This window comes from Tetrao urogallus (assembly GCF_951394365.1).
Source record: "Tetrao urogallus genome assembly, chromosome: 25".
Taxonomy (NCBI): Eukaryota; Metazoa; Chordata; class Aves; order Galliformes; family Phasianidae; genus Tetrao; species Tetrao urogallus.
This window is the reverse complement of record NC_136838.1, coordinates 4613252-4627158: the sequence shown is the minus strand read 5'-3', so window position 1 is coordinate 4627158 and position 13907 is coordinate 4613252. Positions and strand designations below refer to the sequence as shown.

Genomic DNA, 13907 nt, shown 5'->3' with positions numbered 1-13907 from the left:
ACCCCCAGCTCACCATTCTACGGTGGTCACTACTTCCTGAATGGTGTCCACTTCTCTTAACGTGCTCACTGTTGTCAGTTCTGCCACCGTCTCAAAAACGTCAGCTTCAGAGGCGTAGGGGTCCGGGTCGTATTCATAGGAATAATACGACAGATCCAACGGCAGTGGAGGGCCTTCCTCAGCTGGAAAGGAAACCGTGGTTGTGCTTTAGCCAAGGAAACTTCTATGCTGTGACATGCAATGCTTAAGTGCAAAGGGGAATGACATCAGAGGGAAAGAATGGCAGTCAGGGAGACAACTCAGGAGCCGTACAAGTGTTTCGTTTGTGCAGCGGAGGCTGCACGTGTCAGCAGAGCAGTGCACGCATGCTTAGGTTTGCACACAAGGTTTACTCCATGTTTGTGGTGAAGAGATCAATTGGAACAGGAAGATTTGTTTTCAGACCAACAACAAGGAAGATTTTGGCACAACAGACCTGGATTCCACACTGAAAACATTTACTCTGCTTTCAGCCTCATCTAGCTGAGGTGTGTCTGCTTCGGCCAGAGCACCAAGGAGCTGTCAGCACTTAGCACAGAAATGTGCAGAAACAGACATTGATCCTCCACACATTCCCTCCAGCCCACCCCAAGGCACTGGCAGGTCACTCAGTGAGCATCCCACCAAAAAGGGCCGTAACTCTGTGCTGGGTGATCGCCCACAGCCCAGAGGTAAGGCTGCAAGATACAAGCTGTGCCTTGAGCCAGCTCAGCTTTTCATCTCACCCAGTTCGCTTTCTACACACTGTTTTGGATTACAGCAATCACCGAAACATAGTTGTTGCAAGAGGAAATGTCCCCCTCATAAAAGTTTGCTTTATTGAAGGAGGATGCTTGTCAAGGCCTTTGAAAACATTTGTTCTCTAGAAATAAAATATTTGAAGGCTTTCCTGCTGCCTCCCACACCCTCCCAGCAACAGGCTCGGCCCAAGGCAAGGGAACACTTGCCTGCAAGCAGTCAGCCTGTGTTCACTTCTTGGCCTTCTCCAAGTGAGAACGTGCCAGATCATGAGGCTGCTCTATGAATGGATGATTGCTGTCCACCAGGGACAGAATTAACATCACAGACCTCACTTTTCCTAGGAATGCGGTGTTGGAGTCAAAGCAAAGATGAAAGGCTGACATTTCCTGTTGCACACAAACTGCTGTCCCATCTCCAAATGTTTGTGCCTCAGCCAATGTTTGCTGAGCAGCAATGGGGGGAAAGGAAAAGTGGCCCAATGCCAATTCCATCAGTCCTCAAAGAACAGCACTGCTGTGAGCAGTGCATGGATGATTCCACCTGGAAATTGAGCTCACCCTGATGTTCCTATCAGAAGCCAGAGACGGGTGATGGCATTTTCTGAAATAACGATGACACCAAATTAAAGAATTGTAATACCACCAGGAATTTGATCGCAGCTCCTGGACCTTTTGACTGCTGGATGAGAACTGCAGAAATAATACAGCTCCAGCAGCAGGGAGAGGGCTGGAGGGCACAGGAGGAGGGGGGGGTCAGACAGCACAAAGATGAGGGGCTGCCTGCTCAGGGAAGCACAGAGTGCAACAGAACAGCAGCAGCAATACACTGAGTGCTGCCACAGCACTATTTGATATTGCTTCTCCACCCAATATATGCAGAACCACAGTATCAAAGTATCTTCTAACAGCGCCAGCTGTACATTCAGCACTTTCAGTAGAGAAGATACAGGCAATTTCAGAAGATCATTAAAGACCTATGGAATCAATTAATGCACCATTTTATCAGAGAGATGTTATGAGAGCTACTAAAGATCCCTGAGGCTCTGAAATCAACAATCTTAGAGAACTCACAGGCAGAAATGCACTAAAGATGCTGCTTATAGTCCACTCAGCAATCAAAACCTGCTTCAGGAGCTTTCTGTTCAACCAAAATGACTGGAACAGGCTGTGAAAGCATACCAGCAGAGCTGCAATGCTTATAGGCAGGGGTGGATCCATACTACTCATGAAAAAGCTATTCCACCTCTGAGTCTCAGTAGATCACCTGTGAGAAACAGCTGAGGAAGGGGATGCAGTCATGAGTACCTTCAGCTGGCTTTCATTTCAGCTGGGTTCTATCAGACTTTCCTCTGAATCAAGAGAATATGCACAAGCAGAACTGATTTTTCAGGGCATCCATACAGTTATTTTACTTGAATAGCATGAACTCTTAAGCTGTCATTTATTCTAGTAAAATCTGTGGCATATATGGAACTACACTACAAGCCTGTCTGCCAAAGTGAGCCCAAATATATTATGAAGTTCCCCACTGTTTGCTGGAAGGATTGTTGCCATTGCTGAGTTACCGTAGGCAAGAGCTGACAATGGAAGCATCATCAATCAAACCAAGCTGAGCCTGCACAAATCACATGGCAAATGCAGAAAGATATCAGACAATAAAACCACCACGAGGTTCTGCAGGGAAAGGGTATTTCCTGACGATTAACACACTGGAGCAACTTCATCCCCCTGCCCTAATCTTGATCTGGCTCCTGGAGCTTTGCATCCCTTTAGGAAATCACAGATTTAGACATGGCTCATCAGAACTCTCACTGGAAACCCAGAGCACCTGAGCCGACTTAAACCGATCTCATGCTTCAATGCTAACAAACCAGTGAGTCCAAATGAGACCCATGCATAGGGAGGGATTCATTCATTTGTTACACTTTGATTCATGTACCATGTGGTTGACCTGAGAGGAGCTCAAAGGATTAATGAAAATCACATGCTGAGCGCTTTTCCTGATACAGGATTTAGTCTGTTTTATTTCTGAATGCTCACTCTGCCATGGCTGCTCAGACAGCTCACTTCAGACAAGGATCTGCCTTCCAGGAGATCTCTTCAGCACTTACATACCCTAGGATGCAGCAAGCTCATCATGCTTGTGCTTTGAGAAACATGTCCCTATGACACACGTGTGGTTATTAATCTAAAGCGTATGAAAATGCCACACAAGATTTATCTGCCACTTCTGATCCTACTGGGAGCCCACTGAGCCCACACTGCTTTCGTCTGTTCAAAACAGAAACCAGAGGGTTATGCTTCTTAGGTATTTCAATGCAGCTTATTTCAAAAACACTGTTCTGAAAGCTTCTGGATTGTGGACTATCTCAGGTAACTGAATTTGTATTGGAGAATAATGTAATGGCAACCCCATTTTGTAGACCAACAGCAAAGCACTGTGAACTTGCACACCAGTGTCCTCCAAAGCAGTCAGGGATCCTGCTTTGAAGGGTTCAGATTGCAAACTTTTCTCATGTTGGGCACACTGCATTTGCACAGAGTAAAAGACAACAGGCATTCATTTCAATTCTTCTAGCAGATAGCATTCTGATACACATCCAGTTCAGAAACAAAGGGGGGAAAATAGGAGAAGTATTAAAACATCAAGAGTGGATGGCCTACAGAAACGGGTCATGATGGAATATTCACCGTGCTTTCGCACCTTAAGAAATGCCATCCATTTCTGTAGAGCAGAGGACGGGACGGTGTCTCACACTGAATGTACAGTGATCTGAACTTTGGTGCACAAGAAGGACATGGAGGAAGGACACACACAGGGGAAGGCATGGAGACCTCTCGAGGAATTAACTTGTTTTACTGATTCGTTGCAGGGAGTTAGAGGCCAGAAACAAATTAATGAGTGGAAAGCAGCCAAGGAAAATCTAGTCCAGTTTTATTTACTAGAAACAGCACGAAATAAACTATTCTATTGACCCTCCACTGCTTCTTGGTGAGAATTTTTTGTGAGCCATGAGCAAGTTTGACACCAGCCTTGGAAAAAAAGAAGTATGAATATAAGCACCAAATAAAATGAGCAGCCAAATTCCTGGTTACTTCATGACCTTAAAGCTTTTGCTCACTAAGGCCCTTTATTCCAAACAGCAGCTCTGAAAGGATCAGGGCCGCCACTTGATGCAGATATTACCTGCTGGAGTCTGTTGGACGCTGGGTTGCTCAGCTGTGTGGGAGTTTGTCTCCCTTTCTTCTGGTAAATTCTTGGCTGTAAATAAAGAAAAATGAATACCTTGGTCATCACATTCCTTAAGTCTCTAGAAAACATTTGCATTTACAGAGGTGGTACATTTAGTTCAGGTATACTGCACAGCACAACCTGGAAGCACATGCAGAGTCTCCAAAGTATGCTACATTACACTGATAGTACTTTAAGCTTGGATTACTCACTTCAGGAAAACAAAATCACTAATTTTCTCAGGAGTTTGTCAAGATTGGTAGAATATGTATTCATGATAACAGAAAATCCAGTGCTGAGCTAGCAGGTGGCAGCTGCTTCTACAGTTCAGTCTCCTGTAGTGCGAGTGGCAGAACACTATGTAGGAGGTTTTGAATTCTCCTCTTTCCCCTACCACACACCCATGGTTATCATTTGGTTAGATCTGTAGTGCTCCCCAACTAGATTGTAGCAGAAATAAAAAACTGAATGAAACCTACAGTTAGAACACTGAGACATGGGGATCTGCTCTATCCTCGTATTATTCCTGCACGATGCTACTTCCATTTGGCAATGGTTCTGGTAGATCTGTCCATCTGATCCACATACAGGATCTCCATCATAGCCGCAGTCTCTTGAGCACATGCATTGCTCAAAATACTCATCCTCCAAGCATCCAAAAATGTTATTGCATGGCCCAGAGTGAGAAAAGCCTGCAAAGTAAACAGAAACATCCAAAGCAACATTTTTGCATAGCGTAGGGAAGGGAAAGATGTGGAAGCAGTTTTCTCCTTACTTCTCTCCTATGTAAATTTTCACACCAAATTTCAGGTGTTGGATAGTAGAACTCCCTCAGTTTTTCATAACACACGGGATAGGAAAGAGGTTACTGGTTCTGAGACAAGTTAATCCTGTCACTACTGAATAAAATTTGATATTTCAGTCAATTGAGCAACTCTGCTGCAAGGTATCTTATAGATAGAAAACTAAACTGCATTTGAAAAAAGTTTTATGTTTATTAAAACACCTCACTTTCCACCGGTGTGTCCAGAGTCATACACTCCATCTTGCCTCCGAAGCAAATAAAAGCAGTTCGCTTCCAGAGACTGGAGAGCAGAACACATTGCTGTCTTTGTCATGAGTTTAATGCTGCTCTCATGCAGACGTTTGTAAGCCTTCCACCAACACAAACATCTTTCTAAATATCACTTTGAATTCTCAACTCCTGGACTTATGTGCCTGCAGGCTCCATTTTACAAAATCTGCTTGGCTTTTGTGCAACTCACCAGCCCACTGGCTTGCTGAGCTCTCCACCTCATTGCACGTCGGCCCATCGCAGAGCTCCCGTGCCAAGGGGCTGTTCTCACTCACATTGTAGAAACGAGTTGCTTCAAAAGCTGCAGGTCAGCAAGAAAGAGAAATCACAATGGAGTCTTATTGTTAGAGCCCCAGTGCTGTCAGAAAAGTCAAAGGAAAGCAAACACGTACCTGGCTCATAGTAATCATACACTTTGATAGGAACAGGAGCCGTTTTCCCCACTATATACTCTCTGAAAGCTTGAAACTTTACACAGGTCATGCACTGGCTAGGAATCTGTATAAAATGATGCAAAATACTCGTTATAACAAAAACTACACTGTCAGCAAAGAAAGATGAACAAATGCAGCATTTAAGCCCCTAATGCAAAAAGGTGAGAATGAAGGCACCTCCAATAGCAGATACAACGGCAAAAATAACGAATAAAAGCCAAACAGAATGAATTAAAACAAAGGATACTTTGTCAGCCTTTAATTTAAGCGCATACCTGCTAAACAACCTCAGAGAGCAAAACCTGAATCTCATCTGTATCCCAGCTGCACTCCTGTCCTCAGTCTGCCGGCTAATCAATTAGCCAACAGTTTACTGCTGATAACCAAAACAGCAGAAATCTCATTTCTCCCTTTCTAGTGCGTGCCCTGAGGTCTGAATTGGACTGCATTTTGCCTCCTTCTTTTAAGGATGCTAAGTATACCTGGAGGTCATATTATTTTGGGGTAAGAACTAAGTGATACCTGGCTGGAGATTCTGTGTGAGCTGAAGCTGAACACCCACCTCCTTGATGCCTGGGCTTCCAACCAAAACCACAGCACCTGCCCGCCTCAGAAGAGGCTCAGGCAACTCGCCGGCTACAGCTGCATCTCAATTCTCATTGCAAATGGCCACCAGCAGCAGTGCACTGTATCCATGTGCAGCCACCTGCCCGTCTGAAACGTGGCGTAATTATACGAAACAAGTTCATTACCTCATCAAAATAAAATAGGACTTTTCTTCCATCCACTTCATATCTTTTTAATCCAATTTGCTTGTTCATCAGTAACTGGGAAGAAACAGACAGGTTTAGTTTCATCTCATCTTATAGAAAATGGCACATCAGGTGCTAAAACTGACGGGTTTCTCTGGCTGGAAAGGACGGAGAAATGCAAAGAGGAGTGAAGTCGCTCTCAGACAACTGAGGAAAAAAAAAAAAACTGTCCACATTTTTTTTGCCCCCCTGATCTGATGAGGAATGCTTGCAAGGTGCACAGTGCTGTTATTCCTGATCCCTGTGGAACGGGGAGCGTTTATCTCCCTCAGAACACACCTGACATGTCACCTATAATCCAACTGAACAGCTCCCAGATTGTTTTCAGTACCAAGGCTACAGCAAGACCTCAGAGACCCCAAAACACTCCATAAAATCTCTTATTTACACTCTTCCAAACTGCCAAGGAATTCTGCTGCTGGATCACACTGGTTATTAAAGGCCCCTTCTCCCACCAGCTGAAAAATCCAAAACATTCTTCTGCCAGGAAAATTAATCCTTACATTTGAGAAGAGCAGCCATTTGAGAAAGCCTTAGGCATCCTCCCTTTGACGAATGGGGTCAGGCCAGGCCCTGCTACACATCTTCCCTCCCTCTGACGCTTAGGGATTTGCAGTATGTGTTGTGCCAGTAATGTACACAATACATTACGCTTCTTTTATTACTTATTGAGACAATCTGCATATCTGAAGAGCATTAGAACAAGATTTAAGAGCACCTCTCACATCTCGGGTGCTTCTGCCTTTAATCTGCCACAGCCGTTTTTAAAGATGTTCCAGATCATCTCTTCAGCTAACCTCAGGTCTGCACAGTGTGAGCAAAGGCTCAGAGAAAAGTGTGTGAGAATTTGTTCATGGAATCACAGAACCAACTAGAGAGCGCAGAAGTTATCTCCCTGGAACAGGATGCTGAAGGTCCCCCAGACTCTTAGTGGCATCCTGTGATATAATTGCACAAAGTTTACTTGGTTTTTAATTCCAATAGGACTTATCTTTTGTTTTTCCAAATGTGGAAAATTATTATCTTGATATTACAATGGCTGTCATGCTCAAGGTAACTGATCAATCATCGCTGTTTTGAAGCACTGTACTCAGAAGACTTCCATCAAGTGAGAAATATTTAATTCAGAACCTGTGGGAAAGGACTTGATTTTAAATCCTGGTCTGGGGAGCAGAGGGCTGGAATTTGGGCACTTTCTGCTCCAAACCTTGTTGCTTTAAGCTGTTGGACAGCCCCGTTTGTGACACAGGGTGATACCGACTCAGCTCATCGTGTTTGCGCTGTTATTTTGGGATAAGTTACTTTGGATCATAGAATTAAAGCACTGCAGAAGGGAAACAGTTATTATTATGTATTAGAAAGAACGACACCAAGTCAAAAGCACTTCTACCAAAATCTGCCTGCGCCTGCTGCCAACAGCTTCAGCTGTGGATTTCTTCAGCACAGTGCTTCTAGCTGTAAAACCCTGCGCACAGCTTCCTGCTATTACCGTAACAAGCACAGGAACACGTGTTTCAGTCCCACACAGTATGGAAAGGCCCAATTTAATTTGTCCTCACAATGGCAGGGCCTGGCAGTGGCCGCTGGTGCTCAGCAGTAGATGGCTGCAGACGGGGCTTTATGAGGGCTCGGAGGGGCTGGCGCCATCGGGAAATGCGCAGCTCAGCTAAAGTTGCATTTTTCTGGTGAAGGCTGATATATACCAGCCCGTGGTGACCTCCTGACCTTGTCGACACCCAGCATTATTAGAAGGATTTGTGGCTGCACAGCCAGGGGGGCTGCCATCGATGTGCAACAGAGCATTCATTAACCATCAGTGCCCTGGAGCTGCACGTGGGCCCGCTCTGCGAACACTGCTCCCTTGTGAGGGCAAACAACAAACAAGGAAATCTGATTTACAGCCCCAGCCCTCCTCACTAGGAGCAAAGGGAACGGCTGCAGTAACAAAGAAAAAATGCAGCAATGGGAATGACTGGGCCTGCTGCTGCTGAAGGTGCGTCCAAAGTACAAAACTGGTACCACAGCCTCATGGAAGCATGACTGGGATACACATCTGCCAGGCACAAGTAAATGGCAGGGGTTGTACCTTCATTCCCTATATACATTACTCCAGATTTGCCCCTGCCTTTCAGATGCAAAGGATGTCTGCAGTGAGAAGGATGCACCGCAGCTTTTCAAAGGGAACGTTCCCCATTGAAGATGCAACATTGCTCCCAATTAGGCAAATTTTCCTACTGCCCAAAGGAAGAAACTCACTTCTGCTTAGGGAAATAGACTGTGCAATAGAACCCCGAGTGCAAAACCAAACCACCTGCTACCTGAGAACCTGGTAGATGGTGTTACACAGGGACTCCTGTTTCTCTGCCCGTAAAGGGAGAGCATGAGGCTCAGACAAGCAAGCACAGCCAATTGTGCTTAGTGCTAGAGAAAGCCCGTTCATGGTTAATGTGCTGGGAAGCTCATTCAGCTGCAAGGAAGTAACTCTTCTGCAATAGCAGAGCAGCCCTGGAGAGAAATATGTTGGTCTCATTTTCTCCAAGAAAATGCAATGGTGTTTATTACAACTCAGTCAAATCAAGGGAAATTCTAGAGAACAATGCAGGGTGCACTCTTCCTCTGAATTGGGACGTCAAAATAAGCTGCGTGGTCTTCACTATCATTCCCATCTCCTCTCACGTAATGAGGATAAAGCTGTTACAAAGACTTCTTCCTTCAAAAAAGTAGTTTTTAGCTCCTTGTCAGTTCTCAAAGATACAGTTTAGTTTCTCTCTGTATCTCTCCAGCTACTCACCCCTTAAGATCTATTAGTCTTCAAAAAATTTGCAGCATACAAAACAAGCGAATGTGCCATAATGCCTCAATGAATATAAAGCAAAGCTGAAGACTACAGTTCGTCTCCCCTAGAGGGCTGGCTGGGTAAGAGGCACATTCTGTCCACCTCAGTTTGGATTGCAATAAACATGATGTTCTCCCAGAAGGGAAGAAAAAAAGGCAAAAAATTCCAAGACACAGAGCCTCCAAAGAAATGGAATCCAGATGTTGGAGATAACACAGCCCACTAAGAAGCCATAAACAGCTCCTGTTAGAGCACATTTTCACTTCACCATTTCCAAATGGGTCTCATTTAATTACTGTGTGCTGCGCTCAGTAATAAACCTTCATTTGGCTACGCTCAGTACATTTGTTACTCTTGCTCAGAGCTTCTGTTCGCTCATATCAGATAAATATTTTTTGACAAGTGAGATCTCCTGCTCCCAATTTTAATCACATATTTTCAGCCAGTGCTCTAACAGACAACAGCATTTACTTCCTATTGCTCTCCAAAGGGAATCCCTACCAACTAGAGAGCCAGGTCCCAGCTCAGCACTGTGCCTTGCATTCTCATTACACCTTACCTGTTCGAGGCTCTCGATGTCTGCACGAAACCCTGAGAACAATGGCACTTCCAGCACAGCCATGTTAGAGGATCCCGAATGCAGCCACCTTCCCACATGAGCAAAAAGAGAGAGAGAGTGGAAATAAACTCAGGATCCAAGGTAACAAACACTACATGGACAACTCATGATGGAGCACAACTGAAACAAGCTTCAGAGAAAGAAATACAAAAGGTCTTTTCTTCGAAGGATTTCAAGCTTGTACATCCACAATGGCACTGGATGATCTGCAGACAGATCCAGGGGCCTCCAATTCAGGGCTAAGAGTCTCCTGGAGTCACTAAGCCTTTCTCTTGGTCTAACTCCAGGCATCTCCCTAAAATATCCTACAGTATCTCTTCACCTGTAATCACGATCCCTCTCCTTCCCATTCTGTTTTTGTTTTGTTTTTTTCTCCTGTTCCTTACAGGAAAGCATCCCTAAGACTTCACCTGGAAACTCTTTAAAACAATCACGTCCTGAGTAACACCCCTAGCTCTAAATATTTCCACCATCATCCATTGATGCAATTCTCTATTCACATTGCCTAAGACAAAGGAATGAAAAGAGCATCATTACAGGAAGAAAAGGAGGAAATGGAAGATTTCATTTGCTTTTGTTTTCTTTCCAGCAATCAATCTCCTTGGACTGTGTTTCCTCTCCAATTTCTGTCTTTGCTCCAGCAATTCCCAGGGCAGAAGTTTCAGTAATAACAACAGAAAGGTTGTGTTGATGCAGGGCAGCCTCCTTAGTTACAAGGATCTTTAAGGGATTGACAAAACTGTAAGCCTACCTCCCCAGTACCAGCTGCAGTGCTCAGGCAGAGGGCAAAACGGGCTGAGAAAGTGGAACTGTTAATGCACCAAAACACTCAGCAAACATTTGGAAGCTAAAAAAATTGTGTCAAAACAATGAAGAAGCATTTTTCCTGTACTGACAAACATATCAGTGCAACTGCCTTACAGTTTTAGACAGCAGAGAGTTCTCACTAGTGGAAAAGCCTGCAATGGAAGGAGCAATCGATGTGCTAATCCAAACACTGGGCTGCCTCTGAGAAACAAGCAGGGTGGGATGGAGACTGACATTTCCTACCTCGTGCACGTCTCCAGAATCACTTTGTACTCCTGATGGTCCCGATCTGCAGCCGGGTCATCATCATCCACCACTGCTCTCTCTCTGTGAAAGGTTTCAGAGCGATTCTCATCTGGAGAGAGAGAGCGCAGCAGAACTGGAGCTTGGAGATGCTGCTCTGACTTTGGCTCCTTCAGGTTAACCAGGAGCTGGAATGCTGGTTTGGCAATAGGATCTGGCACGTTGTATGTGACATCAATCTGTAGTAGAAAGGGGAAAGAAAAAGGTAGTTTCATTACACTCCCATGTTTTGTAGCATCTGCAAGCATTTAAGCTGGTCCAAAGACCAGCATAAATAGTACAAATCTTCAGAGAAAGATATTGGCATGCACAGAAGCAAGAGAAGCTTTAAAACTCAGTTAGGCGTAGGTAAAGCTGTACCAAAGCAAACGCACCGTGGTACAACCACATTTGCTTCTAGGGATTAAAGCAGAACCACGTGATATATCTACTTAGAAACTCAAAGTGCAATTCCTTCCTTGCAGCAATCTGGGATTAAAAATACAGCAAACAGCCTGTCAGCTTAGCCATCACTGCTCAGATACCCTGAGGCAACTTTACCTGCATCAGACAGCAGCCTTCGCCTTTGGCACTCACAAACAGCCCCGTGGGAATACTGGGGATCTGTGGAGAACCCATAGTTAAGATTCAGACAAGACGTAGCATTCAGAATACAAGTGAATATCAATTTTAGCTTGATTGTGTGAAAAATCTTTCCAGTTTTAAAGGACCCCAAACAGCTGTGGTGACCACAGCTTATTCTCTTCAGTCACCCGCACTTAACAAGGGTAGAAACAAGTAGCAGCAAAAAACAAACATCAGTCAGTAGTTATGGTTAAAAACGCCTTTGATCCCTGCCTCCTTCACATCGAAACGAACCAGGAAATCCCAGGAAATCCCACATTTCAATGTTCAATTCACTTTTTTAAAAATTACTTTTACCGTTACGGAACTTTGCTGATTTGTCATTCAGACTGCAGTTCAGGTAGATCACATTAACACAGAACCACTCACCACTGCAGTCTGGAGGACTTTTTTATTCATTTTATTAAGCTCAAATGTCTCCTGGTAGTCTAGATTAGTCGAAGCCAAGGAAATGGTAAGGTTGACTCCTCCAACATAAGAAAGGATCGCATACTCAGCCAGAGCCTGCAGGGCTACACACGTGTCCTAGGGATCAGAAGAGGGAGAGGTGAGAATAGTGAAGAACAGAGCACATACTAAGCTTACAAACAAACACTGCGCTGTACTGTCATCAGCTTTTGGTAGCAGAGTCTTCCTTATTGATTCATACTGCAAAAGAAATCTCAGCTTTTGTTCACTTTTACTGTCAAAGGCATCTGTATAGACAAAGCCTGGGTTCCTTTCAAAATACTGATTCCAGAAAGAAGTAGTCAAGAGCAACAGAAAGCTTTTCTTCTTAGCAGGACACAGTTTCTAGACTCTAGACAGAAATTCTACATTAACCATACCTGAATCAATTAATTCCTGCAATTAATTATGCATCACCAAAGTTACCTTTGCCTAAGGCAGCTCACCTGAGTAGAAGAGAATCCTCCAAGTGCATTCCTCTGCTGTGAGAGCCATTTTACCACGGGGAGTGCAGAAGCCACATCTCCTAGGAGTGTGTATGTCAGAAGGGCATAAGATGTCATTTCCACTTCCGCAGAAACTACTGAAAGAGAGGTGGGGGAGAAGGGGAAATAAATCAAACTACCATCTTGGAAAGAGAATCAAGTTGGTCAGCAGTTGAAGTCTGGGAAATCAGTACTGAAATGACAGTGACTGCCAATAAAAGCTGAGCACACAATCCTTGTGTCAATCTGAAAATACAAAGATAAACAACAGACTGACTGACATCTTCAGAACATCTTGTTAAACGAGTTCTTTGGGGACCAAAACTATCATGTCTCTAGAAATGCTAATATATTTTGGGAGGGTATAGAGATGTGGGAAAATCTGAAGTGTGTTATGTAAACTGCCATCAGTGGCCTCCTGCTGCATCACATTCCCTTATTTTTGCTTTTGCCATACAGGTACCTGATTGAGAGAGTCCATCATTAAAGCCCATGAAGGTATCTTCATCAGCTACAAGACTTCCCGTCAAGCTCCAGTGTGTAAAGCCATCTAGAAGGACAGGACAGAGGAATACGTATGATATTACAGCAGGACTGCAGCTCAGACTCCGCGTGTGGGAAGAATCAAACATTACTATTGCACCCAACTCAGCAGATCGATGCCCTGAACTGCACTGCCCCTCCAGCTAGGGGAGCATTCCCTCAGCAGGAGGCTGCAGCCTCCTGTTCCTTGATGGCTCAATGTGATAAATGAGATCATTTTCGAATATTACATCAAAATACACCATGAGGAGGCACGATGTGTTATTAGACAAGCTCTGACATACTGACCAGAAAGCTACTGCAGAGCTTCCAGTGCATTTGCCTTCCTTCAGCATCGGTTGCAGGCACAGAAATAAGGCGCTCAGCCCTCACCCAAAATGAATGCAGAGAACTCTTTCCTTACAGTGTCAAACTGTGCTGTGAAGAGGACCTTCATCTCACAGGCTCTATCCTCTCCAGCAGCTCAAACACACCATTTGAGTTGCAAGGCCCGTTTGTTTATTCCTGCAATGGAGTTGCCAAGTTAAGAACTTGCCACGCTGGCCCCAGGTGCACAGTACCTTGTGTGATTGCCATGCTGTTCATCTTCCTCAGCACCACAGCAGCAGAAGGACTGTGCAGCAGTGTCAGGGCATATGCAGTCAAGGCAGTGGTGTAAGGATCTTCTGCTGAGTGCAAGTTGGCCTCTAAGAAGTGTTTTGCTTTGTCAACAGCAGATCTCTCTTCCTGTAATTAGGGGAAAGAGCCCACACGTTACCAACCTCTCTATCCCTGTTAACCCCAACAGGCAGCTAAGCACAACACAGTGACTTGCTGACACCCCTGCGGTGCGATGGAGAAGAGTTGGAGAGGAATAAGTGAGAAAACTCATGGACTATCAGGGGTTAAGATATGAACAGCTTAACAGGTAA

The 13907-nt window shown here is 44.6% G+C and overlaps 1 protein-coding gene across 1 annotated transcript in view; it reads right to left on the bottom strand.

The window, feature by feature from the left end:
- Positions 1-9: 9 nt before the first annotated feature.
- The window catches only part of CPAMD8 (C3 and PZP like alpha-2-macroglobulin domain containing 8), a gene marked incomplete at both ends in the record, with an annotated part of 38601 nt that continues 24703 nt past the window's right edge, over positions 10-13907 (bottom strand). Inside the window, 13 exons of the mRNA XM_079546804.1 lie at positions 10-182; positions 3967-4041; positions 4491-4703; positions 5277-5387; positions 5479-5584; positions 6273-6347; positions 9728-9815; positions 10838-11076; positions 11438-11500; positions 11891-12046; positions 12415-12551; positions 12917-13003; positions 13557-13722. Of these exons, the coding sequence (XP_079402930.1) occupies positions 10-182; positions 3967-4041; positions 4491-4703; positions 5277-5387; positions 5479-5584; positions 6273-6347; positions 9728-9815; positions 10838-11076; positions 11438-11500; positions 11891-12046; positions 12415-12551; positions 12917-13003; positions 13557-13722 (1689 nt within the window). The remainder of the gene's footprint in view (positions 183-3966; positions 4042-4490; positions 4704-5276; positions 5388-5478; positions 5585-6272; positions 6348-9727; positions 9816-10837; positions 11077-11437; positions 11501-11890; positions 12047-12414; positions 12552-12916; positions 13004-13556; positions 13723-13907) is intronic.